The following is a 27305-nucleotide window of genomic DNA, read 5'->3' as shown; positions in this document are numbered from 1 at the left end:
CAGCTCCACGCACCTCTTTAAAAAAAGAAACCAGAACTGTCCCAGTCACTTTAGAAAGTGTTTATTCAAAAGCTTCATAGCACCATCTTGTTTTTTAAAACAACCAAATAAAATGCAGCAATTAAAACGTTGGTTTTTCTGTTGAGCATGACACTAACTCCACCTGTGAACATATTTATGGTTGTTCTTGCTAAAATAACTGAAAAATAGCGCTCCTGTGCACACAGACATAGCACTGGCCCCTGGGGGGGTTATCCAGTCCCAGCTCAATAATGGAAGAATAAAACCAAGTGGAACTGGATACCTCAAGGAAACCATTCCCCTTCCCCAATTCTGCTAGAAGAGAAAATTTTCTAAAGGTCATTTTTAGCAGTTTCAATTCATATGTCCCCTCAAAACTTGAGCAAAACTAAAACTGTAAATATATAAAATTTATTTGAGGAGCTCTTTTATAGGACAAGCCAGACCATAATTTGTTAATTATCTCAATATGTTTGCTCTAGCAATCACCTAACTATTAATTCTAAAGGGCCTTTAATGCCCATTTTTTCTAGGGAAAGCATCAGTCAAGATAATTTTACTACATTACTACGCTGATTCGCATTAAAAATTTAAGGTAAAATCAAACTGCCATTGACAGCACTTATCATCTGCTTTCATTCTGAGGTTTGTTTTCCTTTTCCCTTTTGAGTTGTGGAGCAGCCTGTCTGAGAGCTGGCACCAGTGAAGCGCTATTTCCCAAGGATCCCTAACTTACATTTCAGGAACAGGGACCAGGCCGAGGGCTCGGTCTCGTTATCGTTTGGCTATGGCTTCCAACTGCTGGAATTCTCTATTGCAGCTACTTCTGATGGCCATGGGGAGGCAAATGCTCCGTGCTTCACTTGGCCAAAGCCCCCATGGGGTCCCAGGCTGGCAGCACGATGGGCTCCTGCTGCATCACGGCCAGGATCTCCTCGGGCACGTGCTTCTTGTCCACCACCACCTCGTAGACGTACTCGGAGAACCAGTCATCGGTCATGATCAGGTAACCTGGGGGGAAAAGAGCACCACAGCACTGAGCCACTGCAGGAAGGCAGCCACAGACAGGCCTCACCTGTGAGGGGTGCATTGCACAGGGCCTGGTCATGCTGGTTATCTCTCAGAACACAGCAAAAAATATCTCGAGGAAGTTAACATACAGGATGTACTCTGTGTGTGCACTGAAAGGTCAGGCAAGAAGCCCACCAGGAAAAACAAGAGCCAGAACATCCATAATTTATGTTTGCTCTGTTAAAATGGGCATTGAGAATATTCAAGGGAATTGCAAAGCCTTTAAGACAGAATGTAACATTTTAATCTATTTGAGGCTTTAGAACTTTTCAGGTGAATATCAAGCTGTTCTAAGAAAACATTCTTGGTTTAGTTTTTGCAGTAAGAGGCAGCCACTGCTTTCCTCAAAGCCATTTAAATCACAAATCCTCATTGTCTCCCTTAATATGAAAATGGCAGTGAACACCCCTTGAACTGGGAGTGAGGGAAGTCACTTCAGAGGTTTTAGCAGAGCTACCACTGGAAACGAGGTATTCCAGGTGAAATGGGAGTAAGAGTGGCTGTGAGAAAGGAAGCATTTAGGAGAGAGATGAGAAGGCTTTATGTAATAAAGTTCCTCGTGTCCTTATATTGTATCATCACACAATCAAATGAAACAAGAAAATGTCCAAAGAATATGGACAATAAATGCATCTATCTCCACCATCTTGTTTCTAAAGCAAGAGATCAGATAATCCCATAAATTAAAACCCCTATCAACTGTAACCCGAGCTAGAAGCCATTTTGGAAACACTGCCAAAGGGAGCTGCCTTGATTATCCTCTCTTCAGGATATGAGTTCTTGGGACACACAAAAACCTCTCACTCCCAAGAGCCAACAAGTAATTGCACCCCGAGAGGATTAATGAGCTCTGCCTCTGACATCCTGTCCCTGGGAGCCGATTGGGATCGCGGCGTCTGAGCGGGGAGGAAGCGCCGAGCACGACTCCAGAACATGCAAATACCCCAGGCCTGGGGGGGCCAGGGCACTGCAGACCCACACACATCCCACACACACCTGGGACGCCTCCCCAGAGGGTCCTGGAGGAGCCACACTGTGCCTGTGCTGTAACTCCTGCCCAGGGAGAGCAAACAAACAGTCCCAGGGCACTTTTGGGATGAGGGATGCACAGACAGACACAGGGTGCCTACAGTTAAATCCTTGAAATGCCCTCAGGCAGGAGAGCAACAGCCAATACAAGACAGGAAAAGCCCAAAGGGAGCTGACTTCTAGCTGGAGATGCATCCTAAAAAAGCTCCTTTCATGCCAAAACAAGCAGATGGACCCCTCTCCATAGTGTGATTTAGTACTCCCCTCTTCCTTGTTTTTAAAAAAAGATATCCGATGGGATAAGCTGGGTTCAAAGTTAGGTAAAAACGTCCTGTGTGTCTGCAGAACAAAAGACTACTCAGAATAATTAAATTTGCCTGTGTGGCTGAAAAAGAGCCAATGAAACAGAAAGGAAATATTTGATTGGGAAGTGGCTTTTTTTACCTCAGAAAACAAGCAATGTTTGTCAGCAGCTGTGTTCATTCCTCGAGGAAAAACACACAGGGATCCAGAAACACTTATATAACAGATATAAATGTAATTACTAAATATTTAGGAGAGGCAAAGCTGGGCTGGTTCACAGGGGTTCCCTTTCTCCAGGACAAGGCACAAGATTTCAGTTCTGCCCACTCTGGAGTGTGAATATAAAATTGACTCCATCCCATAATTCCCAAACCAGCTATTCCCAAACCAAATCTTTCCAGTCTTGCACCATTCCTGTCAGGGGAAACAGGTGGCACCTGGCACCCTGGAAAAAGAGGGAACCCCACATGAAAAAAGCCTGCTCTTTCCTCACAAAAAAAGTCATTTCTTTGCTCATTGTTTAATGGCTCAATGCAGTCCCTGGTGCTCTGTTGCAGGCTGGACCCTTGGTCACCCTGTCCAAGAAATCCTGGGAGCTGGGGCTCACTCCTATCCCACACCCAGCTGGGATGTGCCAAGGTTAGCATCATTCTTGGCTGGCTCTTCACTGATGTGGACTCTGGTTTCTTGTGCTGGACTTACCCAAGCACAGCTTCCCAATTCCTTAACAAGGCAGATAAGATAAAAATCTTAACTCTTATCACAGTGAGACACAGACTCCACTGCAAGACAGCTCAGGCAAACTCTGAGTCCTCACCCTCCTACACAGCTACTGCTGGACACTGCAGTGGAAAATCAGGGCAGGAAGGAGAAGAAACCCCATCAGGTTGAGTCACAGTCCCTGAAGGGATTTAAATGTGTAGATGTGACATTTGGGGACCATGGTGCAGTGGGGACTTGGCAGTGCTGGGTGGACAGTTGGACTCTTTTGGACCTTAAAAGGGTTTTTCCATCCTACATGGTTCTGTGACCCTCAGTTACCTCCCCCAGGGTTCCCTCCAGGGAAGGAGCCCTGGAGGACATGTCCCACTGCCTTTTGCCCCAGAACAGCTCATTTGGTCATACCCAAGAAAATCATTCAGGCATTCAGCTCCCTGAAAAAAACCCAGTCTGAAATAGAGGCAAGCTTCCCAATTCTGATGGGATTTCTTGTCTTTTCCAGGGAACTCCCAGAACAAAACAAAGCCCAGTCAGGGAGCAAGATTTTCCAGAGACCAGGGTGTCCCCTGGTACCAGGCAGATAAGGGACAGTGACTCACCCTGCAAAGCCCACACAGATGCCATGGGGACAAGACAGGGCAGGGTTTGCTCAAGTCTCTCTGGCCTCCTGTTTTATTTCAAAGCTCCTCTTACACAGCTCTGGACCTCTCTCCTGAGAGGTGAGTGTGGATTTGGGTGCTGCAGCACCCCAGTGCCACAGCTCAGTCCCAGCAGGCACCACTTGTAGCAGTGTCAGGGCTCAGCTGCTGCCCTGTGCCACTGATGTTACCTCAGCATTGATCTGGCTTCTTTAATTAATCCAACATTCCAAAGAACATTTCACTGCTGTCATTGCTGAGCCTTGAAGGCTCAACATCAACAGTTTCATTGGTTTGTCAAGTTTGAAGATTTTCATTGCTGTGAATGGATACAGTTAACTCAGAACAGAAACTACTGCAAGACCAAGAGGGCACAAGATAAATTAACACACTTCCAAGAATATTCTATGTTTTCCTCTGAGTTGTTCATGTTATTGAAAAGCTTATAAATAAGACCACATCCTAAAACAGAGTTCTCCAAAAATAGTCTATTCCCAGAAGAAAACCAAGACATCCTGGGAAAGTTCTGCCACACCAAATCTTACAAGCACAACATTTGGGATTAATGTGCAGCAGAAAAATGTGGCCAGCAGTGACTTATTCCTGGGGACAGAGTCTGGCCTGGCACACTCACCACTGAGGCTGTGCCGTGGCTGAGCCCACATCTGGCCTTTCTCACTCAGGAGATAATAAAAATCATGGAGTTCTCCTCCACTCCACGTAGGAAAAGCTGCCTGGTTGTCCTTGCCACATCCTTATTTCCAAACATTCAGCTTCCTGCTCTCATGACTATAAATTACCTTTATTGCCACGGTCTTCACCCCAGGAGTTTTCCACTCTCCATTTTTCAAAGGCATCTTCTTGCCCATCCTGTGCCAAAACAAGCCCATGACAGTGGTGAAGGAGAGGCCACAGCTGAGCAGGCAACCCCCTCACATCCAAATCCAGCACCAGGAACACACAGAGCTCCACTCCTCACAGTCCCAATGGTTTCTTGCTAATGGCTGGAGAAATTCCATTTTATAAAATACTCATCTACCTACTTAGATAAAATGTGGTGAAGAGAGTCTGCAATCAATATTGATTTCATCAGGCAGTCAAAATTTAACTAAATTCTAGTTTGGACTTAACTGACTGACAGAATTTAAGCTGCTGTCCCTGTCCCCCATCAGGGAGTGAGGGAAATTAAACACAGGATGCACAACTTGCCTGAACTGGGAATCAGAGGAAAGGAAGAAGGAACTGTCAGAATTCAGACCAGCATTGGTAAGAGCAAGTGCAAACCCTTGAAGAATCCAGCTGAGGGACACAGCTCCAAGTCTGGTGCTGTGCAATTAAAATATTTTAATACAAAAAACTAACCTGAAAATCACCTCATAAATCCATTTTTAATATTGAATGTATTACTGTTGTAATGCTTCTATACTCCCTTGAAAAAAGAGAACAGTTCTTAAGATGGGACACTCGAGAGCTCCCAGACCAAGGATGTCAACTCTGGATGCTCTTAGAGAACAATTGGGAAGAGCAGTTATGTACAGTAACTTTTTAACCAAAAGGTGCATTTAACCCACATCAATTACTCATGTCGTAAAATTATAATATGATTTTTTTTAAAATCTTCAAAGCCTTTTTATAAAAAAACAAGTAAATCCAAAATATTGTATTTTACAACTCAGTTTCACAAAGCACCTTCAGTTTAAGGTTTTTAAGTACCAACTACGAAGTTTTCCTTGTTTTTCAGTTAGATATTTACAGGAGTATTTGTGCAATCTGATACACAATGGAAGCGTTAAGAGCTCAGAATGCAGAAAACAGGAAAAATTATACTGAGCTGTAAAAAGTAACTTGGAACATTCTTATGACTCAGCAGTTCCATCTCAAGTCTCAAAACTCCACAGCTCAGGCAAACTTGTTCAGTGCTATGCAAGCTGTTATTTCTCAAGCCAAGGTCAAGCTGGACAGGAAGAGATCACTTCAAAGAAACTTTAATAATGACAGCTTCTGGAAATAAATGGAAACATCAACTTTGCAGATAACCCCGAGTTGTAAGTTTTTGTATGCTGCTTTTGACTTCCTTAGGTGCTTTGTTATGGTGCCAGGAGCAGATCTAGCTGTGGATTCATCTCAGCCTGCTGTTTGCCACAGAGCTGAGCTGGACACCATTTCCCTTCCCTAATTAGAGGTCAGAGATCACATGCCAGGGAGCTGCAGGGGTTAACCCTGCTGCAAAGTGCCTCCTGGCAGCATTTTAACAGGAGCTTCAGGCTCTAAACCAGACTGGGCTGGCCATGCAGTGATTGTCCAATCCAAGTTTGTAAAAGGAAAGAAGTCCTTTGACAAGTCTAAAATTCTTCCCTCCTTGTTAAATATTTATAGCTCTGAACACTCAGACACAAAGGGAATAAACAACCAGGCCTTGTGCACCACGGGGTTGTGGCACACTCTGAGTGAGCCCAGGACACAAAGAAGCTCCCAGGATATTCCAACACATCCCTGCCAGCACCAGAACTCCAGGAGAGAGACTCTACCTTCTCAGTGACAGCTGTCAGGACCATGGCATGGGTCATCAGGGATTCCCCAAAGATCAATCGTTCTGCTTTGTTCATGTTCTTGACGGAGACACCAAACACCAGCTCATGATTAAATCTAGCAGAAAGACACATAAGCCACATGAGAAAGTCAGAAATCTCCCTGCATCCTAAGTCAGAGAATCAGGAGACTGCCCTGTGCCAGGAGCCACTGCACAGGCCAGTTCACAAGTTCAACCAATTTTAATGTCAGAATAAATGCAAAACCCTGAGCCCTTTAGGAGTTTCTCTCACCATGTATTAGACATTTAAATAAGTAAAAATATTTAACAACTACTCATAGTGCATCTTTGAAGGATTCAGATTAAATTAACAAGTAAAAAAAATTCTTCTGCTGCTGAATTACTTAAATATACTCTTTTGGGGTATAAAATCCAATGTATGTAGAAAGGACTAAAGAACTGTTCATGTCCGCACTGAGTATCCCAAATGACAGTCTGGGTTGATTCTCTACTCACATATTCAGGTCATTGATTCCCAGCTTGCCATAGAAGTGCTTTGCCACATCACAGCCAAACCACACAGCCTGCAAAGAGAAGGAAGGGTCATGGCTGGGCCAAATCCCAGGAGTTTTACGTGGCACGGGCTGCACTGTGCCATCCACAAAGAGAAACCAAACCCACCTCGCCATCCTTAATAGATGCTGCAGCCAACTTCTTCAGGACCTCCACAGGCTGGTTGTTGTAGAGAGTTTTCCTCCCTCCAGCCATGTTGCCAAGGTACTCCACTGTGTAGAGCCTGTTGTAGGGATTCTGGGGTCGAGGATCATTCACTAGACAAATCTGCCAAAAAACCATATGTCATAAAATAGGGTGCAACATAACTAAAATCCTTGAAGACTGAATCTAGAAGGATTTCGGGAATGGCTTTTGTCCCAGCCAGCTGTCTGCCCCATTAGCAAACGAGCCACTTGGCTGAAATAAGAGGTTTCTTAAGGTTGTGTTTGTTGAGGTTTTTTTTGCTGTGTTTCCCAAGTTCACCTCGTAACTGTGGCAGAGCAGCTCTGCGTGATATTCCTTCTCTAATGTCTGCCTTATGACCTATTACAACTGATTAGATCATTGCATATTTTATCATTACAAAACCATCGTGGACTGCAACACAAGATCCCAGATAATTGAAGGGTAGAGCACAAACAGCACAACAGGGAGAATAAACACACTGACTTGGGCAAGCAGTGCCCATCCCAGCTGCTGCAGCTACAGGGGGGACACACACTGGAAACAGTGGAAAATAAATGGCTTAGCAGCAAAAAAGGAGGCCCTGGAAAGTTTTCAGCATCCCCAACCTTGTCCTCCATGTTGAAGTAAGGCTTCACATGCTCGTTGTAGAACTGCACCGGGGTCATGGGGCCGTACTTGTGGTAGTTCTTCTCCTTATCCCGGAACTCCCAGCAGAAAGTCTCGGGAGGGCTGCCCAGGCAAGTGCTCACTATTCTGAATACCTGCAGGAGAAGCAAACAGCTGTGAGCCTGCTGGAACATGCAGCTGTGCCTCTCCTACCACAGCAATGCCACCGGAGCAGGGATTCCTCCATGTGAGAAATGAGATCTTAACGGAGCGCACGCACACACATCAATTATCTGCATTCAGCCCCTGAAATCTTGGTGTTTCAGCAGCTCAAAACCAGCCTGAAAGGCCTCAGGAAAATCAACGCTTTCTCCACCCTCACACTCCATGTTCTCAGGCAAACCACCAGGCAAAACAGAGGCTTACTGATTCCAGGTTATCCTAGGAATGCAGCAGCCCAAAGCAAAAAACAGGGCACTTCCCAGCCTTGTTACAACATGTCTAAAGGAATTCTGAAGCTCCTCCTACACTGCCAGAGAAACTTGAGCAAATTGATTCTTAAAGGCTTGATCATTCAGCATCACCTGTTCCACCAGAACCCCATGGAGAGACAAACCAGACCTTTTCATGTGGACATTTTATCCCAGTGTTTCCCCTGTACTAATTCATTTTCTACTGTAATGTTCATTTGGATTTCAAAGATGGGCCTTTGCTTCTTCTCAAAACTCCAGAATAATCTCATCTCTTTTAATACATTTAACAAGATCTGTTTAGGCCTGAGCTGGCAGGTTATGCAATTTAATTCCATTTCCCTGCCTGTGACATCCTTTGCAGCTGGCAGCTATTTTTGGATTTTTAGCACAAAAAGTTGACCAGATTTCAAGTCATCAGTCTCCCTGTAAATCAGAATATAAAGCTGCACTTCAGAACCACTACTGTACTTTCTCACAGGGCTTATCAGAAAATGTGCCAACACTGGCAGTGTAACCACACAAGTGTCTGTGAAGATACAGAGCAGGAGGTGCCACAGGTGCTCTGGGGACAGGGAATTTGATCACAGTTAAACAGGTTTGAATCTGTTTTATTTCAGCTGACACTGATCTTCAGCTCTGTCCATGTCCTGAGCACAAGTCTCTTCCTTGCAAGGATCCATCAGGTTATTCTAAATAAGAGGAAAGGGAGTCAAATCTCAGCTGCACCTTCTGCTCTGGGATCCAGCTCCTGTGGTCTGTGCCAGCCTTCCCAGCCTGGCAGTCTTTGCTCTTACACAGCAGAATAGACACAACACCTTTCCAAAGCTGATTTAACTCTTTCTGCAGCTGATCCATAAGAACTGGCTGTATGTTGATGTGCTCTTTGTGCTGGCTGCAAAAGCAGTGCAATGCTCCTGCTAAATAAAGGTGTTCTTGCTCTGAGCAATTTAAGAAAACAAGTGAAAAGATTAATTACGGGTTGAAACAAGGGTGTGGGCATAAGGCTTCTACTGCAGGAACTCACACATTTCTCAATAAATATGGTAAAGAGCAAATATAAACCCCTGAACTACTATAAATATTTAATTTTGCACAGACTGCACAAAAGGTACCATTTGCTGTGGCTACACCCACATTACCTCAGATAACCACAAGCACTGAGAGATGAGGCATGAACACAAAATAAGCAAGAAAAATGCATAAAAGGAGAGCAGCAACCAAATGGGCTCCAGCCAGAGGAAGGAAAATGATGGAGACAGAAAACTCCAGTGAACAGAGGCACTGCAGCCTGGAATGGCCTCCCTCAATTGTTTTGCTACCACACCCAACATAGGCCCTCTCTTCATATCTCACAAGCTTCCTCTACCAATAAATAAAATAAGCATATTTAAACTAAAAGGTGACTTGCATTGCCCTAGTGACAACTAGAAACAAGATAAGGCAAAGATAGAGTGGCTTGGGCTAAACCCCAAAACAAATGAGGAGGGGGAAAGGAGGACACTCCTGATAAGGAAGAGTCTCCAAAGAGAACAGCAGAGAATGAAAAATCTCATGAACTGCACTGATTTCAGCTGCTGACCCGCTGTGCACCGGTTTGATAAGAATGTTTATACAGTTCTGGAGTGAATATTTAATCCCATGTTCCACAGCAATTGCCCCATTTCAGCTGAGTGCTGCTCCCAGCAGGACTAAACCAAGATTTGCTACGCAAATAGAACCTCCCAAAACAAAACCAAGCTCTGCTTTGCCACACAAATACAGAGGCAACACCACTCATACACAGCTAAACACATGCAAACCACCTTCACTACTGCAGAAAAAATGCCTTGTTAGCCTCAGAGAATTAAGCACAACCATTTACAGAACAGACAAACTGCAATCGGTTCAGAACCTTTCATGTCGGCTCCAGGATCTCTGGTCAGAGGGCAAGAAGCTCTAAATAAATGAGAAACATTTAGCAGTGAACTCTTTGTCCCTGCCCTAAGAATGACCATCTCTAGGAAGCTTTTGATGTTTGCTGAAGAATCCCCCAAGGGCTTTTGGACACACACTGCATGTAAATTACATTAATTCACCTTTGAACTAAGTGCAGATTGGCAACATTCTGGGGTAGGCTCAAAGCACAGCATTCTTAAGGCAATTTCACAACAGTTTTGATGATACCCAAGGAACACAGATCAGTTTTCTTCTTTTACCCTAACCTTAAAATTAGATTAAAAGAAGCTACAGAATTTTACATGAAGTGTGAAAATGAATTTCCAAAACCCAAACCAACACATTAATATGGAACTAAAGCTCTACAGAGATAGCCCAAGGTAGGGTCTGCCTAACAGTGATGTTCAGTGGATTGCAGAAAAAGCTAACACACAACACCAAAACACTTGACTTCTTGATTCATCTAAAGACATACATTTAACCACTGGGTCACTTGGCATTGTATGTTTGAGAAATAAATTAAATACATACTTTTTTAAAGTGCATGGACTCAGTCACACTAGAACAGCCCCAAGTTGAAGCTATTTTTGGCAGTTTAAGAATCCGAGTATGAGCAGCACAGAATGAGATAAATGATGTGGGTTTGTGTGAGCAGGAGGAGGTTCAGGCACTGCAGACACTGACAGTGGAGTCAGTTCACAGCCAAAACCACGCTGCAATTCATTCCTCTGCTGCCCCCAGGACGAGCCCTCGGCTGGGCTCAGCCCTGTGCAGGCACCTCCCTTTTGTGGTTCTTTTCTGCTCTCTTGTGGGGAATCCTTGCACAACACTTGTGCTACAAGATTTGCATTCAAAGCCATCAGAATGCAAATTTCAACCTTTCCTGTTATTTCTAAGAGCCTGACAGGCCACTCTTTTGATCTCTCAAGGGACAAAATGCTGCTTTTCCTACAGCAAGGGGCAGATGGCTGTAAAATATTATTCTGAAACCTATGGATTCAAAATATTTGTCTGGAAGGATTAGAAAAACTCAAAATTAAGTAAGAAACAAACCACTGCAAAACGAATTCACTTGAACAGCTCCAAGAACATTTTGTTAAGCAACAAGAGGCACTTGTTTTGGCTGATCCAACAGCTACACAACAAAAGTAAGGAATCTCACCCATTCCAGCCCTGTGTTCCAAGATTCATATCACACCAGTTTATTTACCTCTTCTATCATCATGTCCATGGCAGCACAAATTTCTCCTTTGCTTCCTCCACTTTCCACCATATTTCTTAGCCTCAAACAGTATTCTCTCATCTGTTTAAAGAGAAAATCACTTTGTTATAAAGGGTGTGAAAGGTGTCACCTGATCCTTTTCAGGACTTCCCATCTGCTTGTTTCCAGCACCTATTTTACATGTATGTTATTTTCATACACAACATGTATGAAAATACCTTTCAGAAGTGTCATTAGAGATTAATTCATTACAAAATAACAAGATAATTGAATGCTGTTGAAGTAAAATACAACCAAAAAATTAACAAATAGTCACAATTCAATTACCATTTGCAATCACTGATGTGAAGCTTGCAGCCATTAAGCTCTTAAAGCTTGATTTCCCTCAGTCCCATAAGTGATGCCACAACATCCACACACACCAGCACGTCTGTGACTCACAGAACACACTTTCTTCACACTGTCACATTTATTTTGCAATTCTAATGCATAATTGATCTCTTGGCTGATGAAAAGGGGCATTTCCCCACTGCATGCACAGCTGCAGTCAGAGCAGCACAAGCTTGCCATTAGTGTCACCATCCATAAGGGCAGGAATGGTGATGGGGCTCCCTCGGGACCAGCTGCTTTGCCATGCTCAGGATTAGAACAACATTAACAACATTTAAAATGTCCAAGCTCATTCCACCACGTATTTTGCATTTTTTATGTGGATTTCAGCAGGCAGTTCTCCCTGAGTATGCAGCATATGAACTGGAAAAAATGTAGCAAACTGTAAAAAATGTTTTAATTGCCTTTTTCATCTAGCTACCTACACCAGCCTCTTCCCAGGCTAATTCATTTCTGCAGTTCAGGGAGTGAGTTAACACCTTCCTTCAGACAAAGCTGTGCACTTCTATACTGAAAGCTGATTTTTAACATGCAGTGTTTTTAAAATACTTTTTTTTCCCCTCCATCTTTTTCACCACATTTGGCAGTCATTTCTAGAAGCCTTGGCACACAGGGAGATGAGATACTGAAAGGGTGGGAAAGAGACACTTAGATACCATGTGCTGGTTTTGCAGAAACAGATTTTAGCAGCCACATGTCAAGAAATCTTTGAAAATCTGAGGATTAAGAATAAGTGCTACTAAAATCACAAAAGGTACTTTGAAACTAGTGAAGCCTGACAATGGACATCTTCCATGACCTCACCTTCCTGCTCCACGTTTCAAGATTAACATCAGACTTTGCTGAGACTTTAGGCTGCTCATAAATAAATTTAAGTTGCTGAGATGCACTGAACACTTTGGTCAGTAAGGATAAGGTGGTTAGGAGCATTTGGAGCAGGTTCATTCCCCTCCCCTAAGTTTTATCATCTAAATCAATTTTACCTTATGATTCAAGATCTCGTTCATCCTTCTGGTAGCCTCTGTGGTGTGAGACTCTGGGAAGTATTTCTTGGGGACAACACCATACTTCTCTAAAAGAAATAAAACTAGAGGTTAACAATTGGCTTTTTCACACAATAGATGCTCCTACTGCTCATACCTATATGAAAGATAAAGAGAGTTTGGGTTTGTGCACAGATTATAACAGAAAGGCTCTTATTTAAAGGTTACAAGTACCCAAAGTTTACTTTTTAATTTGTGGCTGAATTTTGACCTCTGATCTGCATATTCCACAAGGATCCCAGAACATGTAATCCCTGGGCTACTCAGAATTATTTAACTCAACATTAAAAGTTCTGAATTAATTAGTGCTTTAGGAAGTCCTGTTCACCATGAAAAAATCTTGATTACTTTAAAATTCATCTCCTGAAATACCTTCTAAAGAACTGGGCCTCCTGTGAATCCTCCATGTAAATTATCTAAGGTTAAAACTGACTTCCCAGTCTCCTTTCCTCCCCAACATTTACAAAACACCAGCAGCAGCTCATGGCTTCCTACGTTAGAGTACCACTCACAGATCTCACCATGCAAGGCTCTGGATGTAACAGCAGCAGCCAAAATCTCTGCCCTGATTAAGTATTTACAGCAATGGGATGAGGAAAAAAGGAACCTCCAGGCTTCAAAGAAACAAATTCCTTTTGTGATTCTAAATTTGTATTATTGCCTTGTTGATTTACAAAGGTGTCACATTGTTTCACAACACAAATGAGAGCAAGTGCTGCTGTAATTAAGTATCTCCAGCAGCGCAGGATCCTGTTCCTGCTGGAGCTTTGTAAGACCAGCAGTGCCACATTCCACATCCATTCCCTCTCACTGATCTTTACACCAACTTCAGGCTGCAGTTCCAAGTAGTTTTGCTTTTTGTAAACATATCCAGGTCCAGCAGGGGCTTCTCCCTCACCATGTGCCCTAAAGACTGTACATGGCTAGAAATAAATGATGTTGAATTGATGACTGGAGGGAAAGGGGATTGAATCCTTTCATTAAGCTAAAAATCAGGGCTACCTAATTATTTGTTGATCATCTGAGCTTTTATCATCAACAGGGCTATGCAGAAGTGATGCCAGACAAGATTTAAGCCCAATATTTATCATCTGGCCACAAAAAAGTCTTTCATAAAAAAAATACAATGGTTAATGGCATCATGTGCCTTAGCCAATTCCCAGGTCTCAAGCTCAATTTTTCATTCTGTTCCATTCCCCATTTCCCAAAGCAGGCTGCAGTTTCAGCAGGGGCTCCTTGTGAGCAGTTCTCTCACCAATAATGTTGACCAGCATATCCCACTGTCCACCATCATTTGTGGGGTTGGAGAGCAGGAACTGCACCAGTCTCCCTTCCACTGGCTCCTTGTTCTGAGCTGTTTCCACAAAGGCATTTAAAAAGTAGTAACAACGCTCAACCTGAAACACACAGATAAAAAAAAACCTCAACCCTTTCAAGTCTGATATATTATGCATTAATTAATTGCTGAGTATTCAGTTCTTTGCAAGTACAGAATAGATGAAGCAACTTTCTGCTCATCCAATGAAATCCTCATTTTCCCCTCCAGCATTCCAGGGGCTACCCTGTAAAATTCTTTGTTAGAGCAAATATTTAGGAGTGACTTCACAGACAGCTTGATGATAGGGGAACAGGAAATGGGGAGCAGAAGTTATGCAATGAAGCCTAACCCAAACTAGCACTAGATTTGCTTCATTTCCCATAGTGGGGAGAAGCAGGCACACAGCTCACCCATCAGGTCACGAGCACAACTGAAACCTCAGAGCTACAGTCACATTTCCCCTGACCACCAACAAGTAACTTCTGAAACACACAGAAGTCCTGAAAAAAAAATTCTACTACTCCAAAACATCAACATCTTGACAACTTTCTTCTCAAGTCCCACTTTGCTTGACCACCTGCATTTAAAACACATTTTTAAGGAACTTTTGAAGCTTCTTCTCATAATGCTAAAACAATGCAGGCTGAAAAGTTCTGTCCCAACACTAACACCTGATTGCATAAGCAATCCTACAACAACCTACACGACTGTACCTTATCCCAGAAAAAGAGATAGGACTGGCTGAACTCAAACTCTTCAATGTTGTACTTCTTCATGAAAGGAAGACGCATTGCGTTGAGGCAGGAAAAGATCCAGCATCTCCCTGAGAGATCAAAGGAACACGAATTAAACTGGAACACCTGAGCTCAGGAGCTGCACAGCCATTTCTTTCACCACGAGATTCATGACACAGTTCTGCCTCGAGCCTTTGGCTGGGCTTCAGCAACGCCACAAAGCTCTGAAGGTGCTCAGAAATCTTTCATTGCAAGCACATCTCTCAGTCACGCCACGCAGAAGGGAAAAGAGGCAAACGCTGAAAGGGTAACGTGTGTTGTTAACTCAGGGGGATGCTGCAGGAACTCGACTTTCCCCCGAAGCCCAGACAAAGGGCTCTGGAGCAGCAGCCCGCAATCAGCGTTAGGAGCCAGCCCCAGCCCTGACCGCCCTTACCGGAGTTCTTCTGGTTGGTGACGGGCTTGCCCTCGGCGGGCACGGCGTGCTGGAACACCTGCACCGTGTCCTGCACCACCTGCCGCTGCAGGCACACCTCCAGCGGGTCGTTGCATGTGGCCACGTTCTGGGCCAGCAGGAACTGCGGCTCGGCCCGCAGCCGCCGCGTGAAGGCGACGGCCTTCTCCGTGCTCAGCCCTGCGGGACAGCGGGGCAGGGTCAGCGCCGGGGAACACACACACACACACACAGAGCCGCGGTGTAAGTAACGGCGAGGCTCCCGTCCCTGCCCACAGCCCCGGTGAGGTCCCGGAACGCCTCGCTCCCCCCCGGTAATCCCCCCCCGCCCGATGTATTGCTGAGGTATCCGCGAGTCTCCCACCCCCCCGCGGCGTACATCCCGCGGTAAGGACCGGTAACCCCCTCCCCACCCCGGGAATTTCCGCCCCGCTGCTGAGGTACCGATGAGCTCCCCCCGCCATGGTCAAGATCGCCCCCTCTCCGGTAGCCGCCCCCCATCGCTGAGGCACGGCTGTACCCCTCACGGCCGGACCCCCGGCCCCCCCTCACCGCGGGCGTTCATGGCGGCACCGGCAGCACGATCCCGAGGCGGAAGCGGCTCTTATAGCGCCGGCACCGGAAGCCGGAAGAGGGGCCCGGGGCCGCGGCCGGGGGCGCGGGGGGGAGCGGCGGCGGCGGGAGGGCGGATGGCGAGAGGCGAGGGACACGCTTAGTGCGGGGGAGCGGGTGGGGCGGTCCCTCGCAGAGACTCGTCGTTCTGGCACCTCACACTGGTGCCTGGCAGCTATCCCTGACAGCGACCCCTCACACGGAGCCCTCTCGGCGGCCCCTGGCACCAACCTCTTCACATGGACCCCTCACATGGACCCCTTACACCGGCCCCTCACAGGGATCCCCTCACAGGGACCCTTCACAGGGACCCCCTCACAGGGACCCCTTACACCGACCCTTCACAGGGACCCTTCATAGGGACCCCTCACAGGGATCCCTCACACTGACCCCTCACACTGACCCCTCACAGGGACCCCTCACATGGACCCCTCACAGGGACCCCTTACACTGACCCCTCACAGGAACCCTCTCACAGGGATCCCCTCACACGGACCCCTTACACCAGCCCCTCACACTGACCCCTCACAGGGATCCCTCACACTGACCCCTCACACTGACCCCTCACAGGGACCCCTCACATGGACCCCTCACAGGGACCCCTTACACTGACCCCTCACAGGAACCCTCTCACAGGGATCCCCTCACACGGACCCCTTACACCAGCCCCTCACACTGACCCCTCACAGGGATCCCCTCACATGGACCCCTTACACCAGCCCCTCACAGGGATCCCCTCACAGGGACCCCTTACACCAGCCCCTCACAGGGACCCCTCGCACAGATTGCTCACACCAGCCCCTCACACGGACCCCTCACCAGCCCCTCTTGCCACCCCCTCACAGGGACCCCTCAGCCCCACACAGCCCCGGCTCCAGACCCTTCCACGCTGCCTGCAGTCCGTGGCCTCCCCGCCCGAGGAGGGTCGGTGCTGGGGGCTGTTTGTGGCACCAGCTCGTGTCAGTGCCAGGGGCACAGGCTGGGCTCTGCAGCGCTGCTGTCACCCTGGGTGAGTGGCACCCATCTGGAGCACCCCCATTCCACTGTCCCCAGCTCTGTCCGCTCGGTGTCACCCCCTGCGCTGTGGCAGATCAACAGGAGGGTTTGGGACAGCTCTCCTCAGCTGGTGGTGCTGAGGCCAAGTGCCCAGGAACATGAAGTGGCACCACTATGGCACCTTGAGGGACCTTCCTGAGTCAAAGACATGCTCTGGATCACACTCCAGATCAAGCTGCTGAATTTTCCTCTTGAGGAACTGCCTGCTCCTCTGAGAAGAGCGCTGGTGCTTCACTGTCTCGCATTGATTTACAGCATGCAGTGTTTATTGACAGTATTAGTAATGGATTATTCCAACGCATGATGAGGCCTTGCCAGGACCTTGAGAAAAGTGCTTGAGTGGCACATTTGTTGGGGGCAGGGATGGATGGAGATGTTTTCCACCCATCGTGGCGCTGGAGCAATCACACTGAAACTTCACTGTGTGTCATCGAGCACCTGGGCTGCCCCAAGCCCTGGTGAGCCACGGAGACGGGAGGTGCAGCAGCAGTGCTCAGTGCCAGGCAGCTTTTGGCCTGGCAGGAGAAGCTGAGATGCCCACAGGATCTGGGAAGGGGCAGAGGGTTGGGTGGCCACCACCCCAACACCCTGTGGAATGGCACTGCAGGACAGAAAGCTGTCAGCCCCACACCTCACTTTATTTGTGAGCATCAGCATCATAATGCAGAAGAGATTGCTCTGTAGACTGATCCACAACCCACATGCCTGACTGCACATGCATTCATTGTTGGAATAAGCAAGGAGGGCAAGAGCTGGCATCATCTCATGCAGCCCACCTGCCTGAATGGTGCTCCAAGGAAAGGTTCCCAGTGACCAGTTCTAACAGTTCTGACTCTCTAAGCAGCAGCTTAGAATCAACAGATGCAAAGAACGACTTGTATTTTGAAAAAACATATAAACTTGATCCCAAAAAAAACAGTTTCAGTGCTTTATCTCATCATCTCACAGAATGGCTTTGGTTGACCATAGAAATGATGTTTTCTGGGTGTTCTTTACCTGCAGCAAAATGAACAGAAGAAACGAAAAATCACCTCCTAGAAAAAGAAAACACCACAAGTGAGTTGAATTCATCTGGGCTGTGTTCAGCTCCAGAAAGCTGCCAGCAGGCTGAGGATATGACGTTAGGGTTTTTTCCCTTCCAGTGGTTACACACAGGGGTAGCCAGAGCCCTGGGATGGCCAGGGAAGGGCAGGATTTGTTTGTGTCCTGTCATGTTCCCAGTGACCCCTCTCTGCTGGGATGTTCACCAGCCAGAGCAAGAGCTGGGTGAGTTTATTATGCTGAGTGAACTTTTTCAGGTTCTGCCAATTTTAAAGAAGGAATTCATTTGGAATAAGTGTGGCTAAGCAGTCAAATACTTACAGAGCTGTTTCTTTTGGTTTCTTGAAGCACTGGAAAGAAAAGAAAAAAGCAGTCCTGTTATCATTCACATTTCCTGGCCGTGGGGATATTGTTACAAATATTGCAAGTACATAATGCCTTCCACATGAAATATATTTGATTTATCTACTGGTAATTCTAAAGCAGGAGGTAGTTTGTATCAGTTTTTTAACAGTGAAAAGCAACATTGCAAAATAGAATAGAAAAGGTAGAAAAAACCCCAGGACACTGCAGCAAACAATACTATTTTTTCCTATGAAACTAGAGCTTTCCATACCTTTAAAAACGTATCTCTTCGAGCCACAATTCCAAAAAGTATTGTGATTGTAACCACCACGACAGCAGCAATAACAGCCTCCTTGGGAAAAACGGGTTTTTTATCTGTCAGGAAAGAAGGAATTGGATATATGAGAAATTCCTGCAGTCACATAACCCAGAACATTTCACAGGACTGTGGAAAGACATTTCTTTTCCCACAGTTGTCACTGCTGAATTAACTGTTGCTCTCCCTGCAGTCTACAGACTGACTCTGTGTGTTAGTCCCCTGGAGAGAAGGGAGCTGAGCCTGTGTTTTAGTGAACTGAAGCACAACTTCTCTCGCCTTAAGCAGCTCTTTGGACATGACAGAATCCTGTGGTCACAGTAAGATGCTTCAAGCAAGACCTGAGGTTCTTTAAACCACACTTGAGAGTGCCCTGTCAGCGTGGCAAGAGCAGCAGTGGGATGAGCCTGCCGCGGGTCACGCTTGCCAAATGCTTTTGAGCAACAGGTAGAGCAGGAGAGGCCCTTGCTGGTGCTGTGGTCCCAGGCACAGGTGCAGGGAGAGCTCCTTGCTCTTGCTGTGCCCTCAGAAATCCATGCAGGGAATTTACCACACTCCACTTACCCTTTGTAATATAAATGGATTGCTGACATTATAAAAAAGAACAGAGAGTTATCTGTAATGCTTATTACTCAGCAGCAGCCTTGTTACCTTCAACTATGAGGTGGAAATCCCTTGTCCCACTTCCCAGGCGTGATTCCACCATGCAGGTGTAGGTACCATTGTCAGATTTCTGCACTTTGCTGATGGAGAGCTGAAAGACCTCACTGGTCTGGTACAGCTTGTGGCGACTTTGCTGCAGGGTCAGGATCTGGTTGTCCTTTAACCAGATGCTCTGGGCTTGAGGGTTGGATTTGGAGTTGCAGGTCAGAGTAACATCTTTCTCTTCTTCCACATGGAGGGTCTCCTCTCCACTCAGCTGGGGAGGGACTGTTCACAGGAATGCAGTTCAACGGGTCATTAATAATGCTGCTCATAGAATCACAGAACCATTTAGGTTGGAAAAGGCTTCTCAAATTGAGTCCAGCCATTAACCCAGCACGGCCAGGGCCACCACAAAACCATGTCCCTGTGTGCCACATCTACACATCGTTTAGATCCCTCCAGGGATGGTGTCTGCACTGCTGCCCTGGGCAGCCTGTGCCTGGCCTTGATGACTCTTTCAGTAAAGGAATTTTCCTTAGTACCCAATCTAAGCCTCCTCTGGCACAACTTGAGGCTATTTCCTTTTATCACTTTTTGCTTGGGAGAAGAGACTGACTCCACGTTGCGCCAACCTCGCAGAATGCCCACATTTAACACAAAATAAGTTCCCTTCACACATCCCTCATGCTTGTTCAGTGTTCTAACAGATCACAGTACTGCAGCCTTTCCTGATCCCTGGGAATGAGGAGGGCAGCCAGTGGCAAAGACTGTCACTCCAGTATTTCCTCTGCCCTGACTTGTATCCTTGGGAAATAATCTAGGTGGAGGCAGGGACATGTCCCGAGTATCCTTCTTAAGGGCCCACCCACTCCTATAAAAGAGCCCTTAGATCAGCCATAAGCACCACTGTGGGAAGGGAGTGTCTTATCACGTGAGTTATCTCCTCCTAAACGCATTTTTTCTCGGTGAAGACAGCGTTCAAGGGTGCAAAACACCGCCCAGGCAGAGCTGCTCAGCCCACGGTCCATCCCACCCCAGCCATTCCACACAGGAATCCACCACGGCCACTCACACTGCACATCCAGAGTCACAGACACCTGCACAGACTTGTCCCGTGCCAGCCTGCACGTGAAGGTGACTCCGTTGTCAGACTCGTTGACCGGGGATATGCAGATGTTGCTGATGTTCACTTTATTGCCATCCTTCAGATCCACTTGCCCAGTTCCGCGGTACCAGAGCAGCTCCTCGGCCTGGCTGCTGTTGTGCACCAGGCACGAGAGGGAGATGGCAGGGCTCAGCCCTGTAGACAGGGTGAAGTCAGCAGCGTGGTTATTTACAGACAGTTCCAAACCTGCAGAAGAAGGAGGACAAGGACATTTAAGCATCTCAAGCCACACTCTTCCCACAAAAGCTGCCACGCTCACTTCTCCAGGCCTCGCCCTTGGAGAAGCGATGAAACTTTCAGGCTTCAATCTAACAGCTGTTTTCAGGTGGAATGTCAGTTTTGAGGCAAGAAGCTGTCTTCATCACAAAGCTCCCTCCACAGTTATTTAAAATACAAATCAGCCTTTTGCAGACCTGTGACAAGACAATGTCTGAAGCCAGAACTGACCATTTGACACCCAGCAAAAGGTCATTCCCATCCCATCACCCTCCTGCTGCCAGTCACTGCCGCAGCACCACGGTGCTCACTGTTTGAAACTCTGTTTTTCAGTTGGAGCAGGATGCCCTTGGGAGAATAAATGAGTTAATCAGCCCCTCAGCTGTATCCTGGCTGTTGCAGAGCTGCAATTTATCAAAGGTACAAACCTCAGGACATACTAAATGAACAACCAGTATGGGAAATAAATTATTGTAATGGGATGAAACTCACTACTGCAGCCTGGGCCATAGAATAATGAATAAAAAATATAGCTCAGATTGTAAAGATATTAAGGTCCTCTGAATATAAAGAAGTCTGAAGGTCTCTGTCTGAAGGTGTTCCCAGGTGGCCAAACCTATCACAATTCTCACTGCTTAGAGCAGGTTTGGAAACTGTGGCCTCACCATCCCTGCTGCAATAATGCTGGAAAACACTGACATTTCCCCATTCCCTTCTCTGCTACTCCCAAAGCAGAGGTCAGTTTTCAGACAGTCCTCTGGGGATGACCTCCAGAACACCCAAAATCTGGGATGCTGCTGTGCCACATCACCCAGCCCTGGGCAGTTTCAATAATTGGTGAGATGGGGCTTGGACAAAGCCGGGGTGGATTTTTCCATTGCTTACCTGTGGCCACACATGCCAAGAAGGAAACAGCAAGGACGGGCACGGCGAGGCTGCGTCTCCGCGCCATCTCGGAGCAGAGCTGGCTCTGTTGGAGAGAGGATCACAGCACTGCTGCCTCTGCCCAGGGCTCGCAGGGGTTAATCCCTGCAGCCATCAGGCATCCCGGGGAGAGCCCCCACAGCAGGCACAGGGTCACCAGGGAATAAACAGAGTCCATTGTTGCAGGGCATTTTCCAGTTCAGAGCAGATTCAAGGGGGTTTTATGTCTCTAATCTCCATTACATGAGTTTGTTGTCCCTGATCACCTGTCAGTCTCTGGATCAGGTAGCACTGGACTTACCTTGGGAAGAGTCTCTGGAGAGGCTGCTTCTGCTGGGAAGTGCACAGTTCTTTCCCCTCCTTATTTATAGGGTCTGAATTTTAATATTTTATGGTTGTTCAGTAAGAAGTAGGTCTATAAAATGGGTTCAAGGCCTCGTTCAATTCCTGGATTTCTGAGCTCCCACAAGACTAAAGTATTTGCTGGGCTCCACTGGCTGTTTTATGAGACTTTCTGAGGCAATGAGTAACTAATGAGAGAGTTCCTGCATCAGCCATAAAGATTTTCAGCCAAAAATAATACCTTTTTTCCCCCAGCTTTCTGTGTGTTCACACCACTATTTGAAGCCACGGGGATTTTATCCTAGATTATTCTAGAGCAGGAGTAGACTCTGATTTGTCCCTTTCTGCCCAAAGCTCCATGTCCTCCTTTGAGTGGAAAATGAGACAATTCACTGATTCAGACTTTGAACTGGATGTTGGCAGAGGAGAGAGCAGACACTGTCCTGCTCAGCACTGTGTCCCCCAGGCTGCTCTTGTGCTTAGCTCAGCCCTGGGCACCCCCCAGCACAGAGCAAGGGGCTCTGTCCCAGCTGTCCCCTCTGCTGGGACAGCTGTGCCTGGCCTGTGTGTCCAGGGCACAGCTGAAGCACTTGGCTATGTGGAAATCTGTCTGAGGTTGCTGTTTGCATCTCAGAGGGTGATGGTGACATGGTCACAAAGCACGGGGTCCTCAGAGCTTTCAAACGTGTTGTCACTGCTGCCAGTGTCCTTGCAGGCACATCACTCATCAGGAATGGGCTCAGCAGAGCCATAAAGTGCATTTCATGAGCAGGAGGAGCCTGGGATGTGTCCTTGGTGTTTTCTTGGCCTGTGGACACCGTGTCCCAGCTCAGTGACACAGAAATGGGCAGGGAGAGCTCCTGCTCTGGGGCTGCTGCCTGCACACAGCACAGGAGCACACAGCACTGCTTATTTGTGGGGCTGTTGCAAACAAGGGTCACCTTTCAGTGCTTCTTAATAGAATTATTTCTGTGTTTATGGGTTCACCCTTAAAACCTACAGGGAATCATTCTTGGTTTAAAAAGTATATGTGTACAAAAGTCCCTTGAAGAGAGAGTTCTCAGTCCCCCTTCTAAAAAATTGTCCTGTCCTTGTAGAATTCAACAAAACATTGGCTTATGATTCATTACAAATTTTAATCTAAATGCTCTTCCTAGGAGTAAAGTGATCTCTGTGGTTTGGAATGAAGTTGAGTTGAAATAGAGAGGGATTCAAAGGAATAGACTGGGAAATGGTTCATGTGTTCCCACCACAATATGAGCCAAAGGCAGGAAAGTGAAGTCCGTGCTCCCTCTGGTCACTGCACTGCACTGAGTGACACTCTGGAGAAGAAGGAGATGGTTTGGAGTAAGTGAGGATATATAGAAGGAAAAGGTGGATTTTGGGAGTATTTCTTTTAATGTAGAAATGACAGTAGGGAAAAAGATTGTCAGACAACAGTGTTCTGAGGGGGCTTTGTTATGATGTGAGACCCAGCACCAACTGGGACCTGGGTCAGATTCTGTTCCAGCAGGTCCATGACAGGCAGTGAGGTGAGCTGAGGTTCATCTGGAGCAAGGACAGTGTCCTCTTTTGCAATGGGCTCAGGATCTGCTGAAGGAAGAGGGACTAGAAAATCAAGGTGTTACCTGGCCACAGGCACTGAAAGGCAGCTGTTTAGATCAGGTAACAATTACTTTCGCAATGGCTTTTTACACTTTTGTTTTTACACAAGGTGTAATTAATCTTGTGGGTGTCTAATTACTGAGATCTAGAGTTTTGTGGGTTGTGTTCTCCACCTTTCCATTACGTTTTGGAGGGACATAAACCTCACGTTCCAGAACGCAGAGCAGCCATTAATGACTCAGACTGGGAGGAACCTCTTCAGGGAGGCAAGAACTCCATAACTCTGCACAGCAAAGGATCCAACCCTCACATTTGAGGTACTCAGATCTGCACTGCCAAGGCTGGATTAGACAGTGTCAGCAATCCACCACACCAGTTCCTGCTTGTCATCCTTATGGCAACGCTGCACCAACAAACCCAGAATAAGACTGTTGTTAAATATGTCTCTGAACAGCCTCAAAGGAATTAATTAATAAGGACCAGTCTATTCCTGGGTGTAATCCAAGCCTTAGAAACCTGAGAGGAGAAGATTTAGAACATGATAGAGATTGAACAGAAGTTTTATTTTTTTCCATCAGGTCTCTTCAACTCCAACTCCAAACTTCCCAGCAGTTCTCAGCAGTTGTTTTGTTCCAGCAGGTTCCTGATGTCAGTTTGCAGGAGGCACTTGGCACTGTCAAACCAGCCACACTTGCCTGTGGTGGCACCTTGCATCTGGGAAGCATCCAGAGATGGGAATTTCAACCGGCAGCCAGCCACTCTGGGCCACTGGCCCCTGGACACGAATGCTGGCCCTTTTCCCTGGAAACAAAACTCACCAGGTTCTGTGTGACTCTCCTCAGTGCCTGCAGGAGCAGGAAGCACAATTCCTAATCCTCCACCCTCTCACTGGCAGATGAGATCTTGATTTACACTCAGCAGTTGTGAGGGTTGATGGTTGCTCCTGGAGTCGGGGGCATGGCAGACGTGTGGAAACCCAGGATTGTATCTATGGTTTTGTCAAGCAAACAAAGGCTGTAATCCTGCTCCAGAAAACATGTTTCTGCAACAGTGCCTGAGGCTCTGCTCTAAGGCTGCTCCTGTATTCCTACTCCTCGTGGTTCCCCACTTCTAATCCCTTCTTAATATGTGGTGCTACATATTTTGCAACACTTCCATTGTTGGAGGATGACTGTAACACCAAATCCAGTGCCTCTCCTTGCCAGATAACTGGGCTGGAAATTGAGGCTGTCCGGGAATGCTGCTTGAACTTACTCAGCACTCCTCTTCCCTCCCACAAAACCCATTTTTCCAATGCTTTTTAAAAACATTATGGAGGTGTGATGTGTCCTGATTTCTTCCAGCCTAGATCCAGCATATTTCTCACTGGTGAGATGGACAGATCACAAGTATTTTTTTCATAAATTTGTTAGTAAATCTATTTTCTGATGATCTTTATATAAAGGTTCACATGCCATGCCGCTGAACACAGAGGGATGATGAGTGAACTTTATCCTTGGGAAGGAGTAAGAATAGTTAAAGAAGCACTAAACCAGTGAACATTGTGACATTTTAAAATAAATTCAAATGGAAAATAGGCATTAATGGAGAAGCAGATCCTGGGATCTGGAATAATGAAGTGGAAGAGAAGCCCTCAGGAAGGTGAGGCTCCAGCACAAGTGTTGGACGTGGATGCCACCTGCTGGGTACCCACCCATGGATGTTGATGGGGAGCAAAGTCACCTGGGAGAGCTGGAAACCAGCTGAGATCCCTGGGATCACCTTGGCAGGAGCTCCAAGGCAGAAAATCCTGCAGAAAGCTGAAGCCACACTCATGGCTGGGGAGGATGCTAAACCTGGTGCCTGCTTCATGCTGATGGCAAGTACAGGACATTCCCAAGCAGAATTCCCAGAGCTGCCTCTCTTTCAAGGCTCTATTCTGCTGTGGCTGCTCTACAGCCTGGACCTCAGATATTTTTGTCTACCTAGGAACTTTCACCACCAGTGGGATTTCTTGGAAGTGCTCTCTGCTGGAAAACCAAGTGGTGATTTGATCTTGTGAAGTGCTGCCAAACAGTATTAGCAGTTTTAACTTCCCTGCTGTGGGGTCATCCCTCGCTCCCTCTGCGAGGAATCTGCAAGGACTGAGCTGCTCCATCTTTCCAGTTCATGGGGGACCATTTGCTGCTGATCTTCAGGAGAAAAAATCACATTCCTGCTCCACGGTTGGAAGCCCTGTGGAGTGTGGTGAGGCAAAAGCCCCAGCTCCTGAGTAATCACCTTTCTGAGTGCCACAGCTCTGGCACGAGGCAGAGATGAGGAGGAGGAGGAGGAAGAGGAGGGAGAGGAAGAGGAAAGGGAGGAGGAAGAGAAGGAGGAGGCAGATCAGTCCCATACTGCGTATTTGCTCACTCAGGGATGTGCAAGAGCTCTCCTGGGCTGGCCCAAGGAAATGTGAAAAGTTTGTTGTTGCTGGCTGCTGAGCAAATGAGCTGGTGACTCATCAGCCCTTGCCACATGCTGCTTTTACAATTGGCCTGCTGGAGTTCCAGACAACTGGGCTTTTATCAGCTAAAAAGGGAAATGAGCTCAGTTACTCTGGGTAAATCCAGAGCAATCCATTTGTAGACTGAGGACTTAAAGCTATAATGGTGATCACTTCCTAGAGAGCCACATTCTCTCTTGACATTCCTTCTGCTTTTGGGTTTAAGAACATCCTGATGACCAAGGTCTTTTGGCTTTTCCAGTTTAATTTTTTCTGGGGTATCTTTTTGATGGATAACCCCTATTTCCTGCTTGCTCCTCTCCTAATGGTTGTGCAGAGCAGATAAACCCCAAGAAAGAGAAGCCAAGAGAAGTCCCTTTCCTCGGGGCCCTTCTGATCCTGTACCATGCTTGGATCACTCACAAGTTTGCATCATCTGATCTCTTGCACAAAGGATGCTGGAATGCCGTGAGATGGAGGAGTCATTCCACTGATGGTTCTCCTGAAAATCAGTTTTATGTGCTAGGCTTGGGGCTTGTGTCTCCAACAGGAAATGCCAGAGCTGGGAAGCAGATGTGTACATGAGATGCTACTGGAAAGTTAAACAGGAATTGGCAGGAAACTGCTGTTGGAGATGGACACTTCCATTGTTATATGAACTGCAAAGTGATGTTTGCAGAGTAAGGTGTCCTGCCTTTAGTCCTTATCATCTCACCTGCCTCACAATGGCAAATTTGATGGAGGAAACCCCAAAATACTGTCTGTATCTCCTCTGAGGCTCATGGCTGTGCAGTCACAGCCACATGCAATGTAGCATCACAGTGTTAGAATGCCTTTAATCCCAGAGGTCCGATCTGAGCGGGCAGCTCGCTCAGGGCTGGAGAAGACAGCGGCACCAGGAGCAACACCTTGTGCCCCGTGAGCCACAGCGTGTCACCTGCCAGGCAAAGGCCACCCATCCTTCCTGCCCAGCTCCTGCTTTGTGTTCCGGCTTTATCCCTGGACGGGTGGGGCCTTCGTGACCCCTCCAAGGCACCGGGGCATCGCCCGGTGCTGCTGTTCGTGCTCCTGAGCGCACCAGCTCCGTGCCGGGTGATCCGCGTCTCCCGCCGCGGTGAGCGCCGTGCAACAGCCAAGCAGGGGCGTTCGTGAGGAAAAACAGCGAGCGCGAAGAGCGAGAGGCCGCATTGTCCTGAGGGAGGGCAGAACCCGCTGCCCTCGGGACACCCGGAGCCCCCCGGAGCGCCCCGGAGCCCGAGCGGCTCCGCTCCCGCGGAGCTCCGCGCCTGGGCCGGCCCGGGGCCCGCAGGGGGCGCCGCCTCGCACGGTAACACCCCCCCCCGTGA

At 47.1% G+C, this 27305-nt stretch overlaps 2 protein-coding genes across 4 annotated transcripts; both read right to left on the bottom strand.

Moving 5' to 3' along the window:
* Positions 1 to 550: 550 nt before the first annotated feature.
* BLMH (bleomycin hydrolase) lies at positions 551 to 15935 on the bottom strand. The gene is made up of 12 exons (XM_064394489.1): positions 15781 to 15935; positions 15211 to 15408; positions 14754 to 14863; positions 13978 to 14119; positions 12663 to 12751; positions 11278 to 11370; positions 7659 to 7814; positions 6994 to 7152; positions 6829 to 6896; positions 6311 to 6428; positions 4583 to 4652; positions 551 to 1032 (listed from the first exon to the last, which is right to left on the bottom strand). Exons 1-12 carry the CDS (start codon positions 15791 to 15793, stop codon positions 881 to 883), a joined length of 1368 nt encoding a protein of 455 aa, XP_064250559.1. The 5' UTR covers positions 15794 to 15935; the 3' UTR covers positions 551 to 880.
* A 1578-nt stretch (positions 15936 to 17513) lies between these two features.
* On the bottom strand, positions 17514 to 27172 carry TMIGD1 (transmembrane and immunoglobulin domain containing 1). 3 transcript variants are annotated; one of them, XM_064394700.1, is made up of 7 exons: positions 21850 to 27171; positions 21510 to 21594; positions 20316 to 20594; positions 19250 to 19528; positions 18554 to 18657; positions 18259 to 18287; positions 17514 to 17930 (listed from the first exon to the last, which is right to left on the bottom strand). In XM_064394700.1, the coding sequence occupies exons 2-7, from the start codon at positions 21574 to 21576 to the stop codon at positions 17924 to 17926; spliced, it is 765 nt and encodes a 254-aa protein (XP_064250770.1). In that variant the 5' UTR covers positions 21577 to 21594; positions 21850 to 27171; the 3' UTR covers positions 17514 to 17923. The 3 variants fall into 3 exon arrangements, with proteins under 3 accessions (XP_064250770.1, XP_064250771.1, XP_064250772.1); XM_064394701.1 differs by having other exon boundaries at positions 17514 to 17892; positions 21850 to 27169; XM_064394702.1 differs by lacking the exon at positions 17514 to 17930 and having other exon boundaries at positions 18255 to 18287; positions 21850 to 27172.
* Positions 27173 to 27305: the final 133 nt, after the last annotated feature.

Source organism: Passer domesticus, chromosome 19, assembly GCF_036417665.1.
Source record: "Passer domesticus isolate bPasDom1 chromosome 19, bPasDom1.hap1, whole genome shotgun sequence".
NCBI lineage: Eukaryota > Metazoa > Chordata > Aves > Passeriformes > Passeridae > Passer > Passer domesticus.
Note: the sequence above shows the minus strand (reverse complement) of the source record. Positions and strands in the feature narration are given on the sequence as shown.

Bases quoted from the DNA above. Each gene is read 5' to 3' on its own strand.
- BLMH (XM_064394489.1), bottom strand. The intron at 7,815-11,277 runs GTAAATAAACTG...CTTCTCCTGCAG, and splicing joins TGGACATGATGATAGAAGAG to GTATTCAGAATAGTGAGCAC. The intron at 6,897-6,993 runs GTGGGTTTGGTT...TTCTCTTTGCAG, and splicing joins CATCTATTAAGGATGGCGAG to GCTGTGTGGTTTGGCTGTGA.
- TMIGD1 (XM_064394700.1), bottom strand. From the start codon at position 21,576: ATGGCGCGGAGACGCAGCCTCGCCGTGCCCGTCCTTGCTGTTTCCTTC. The intron at 20,595-21,509 runs GTAAGCAATGGA...CTTCTTCTGCAG, and splicing joins CTTGGCATGTGTGGCCACAG to GTTTGGAACTGTCTGTAAAT. The intron at 18,658-19,249 runs GTAACAAGGCTG...CTTTCCTGACAG, and splicing joins TTTCCACCTCATAGTTGAAG to ATAAAAAACCCGTTTTTCCC.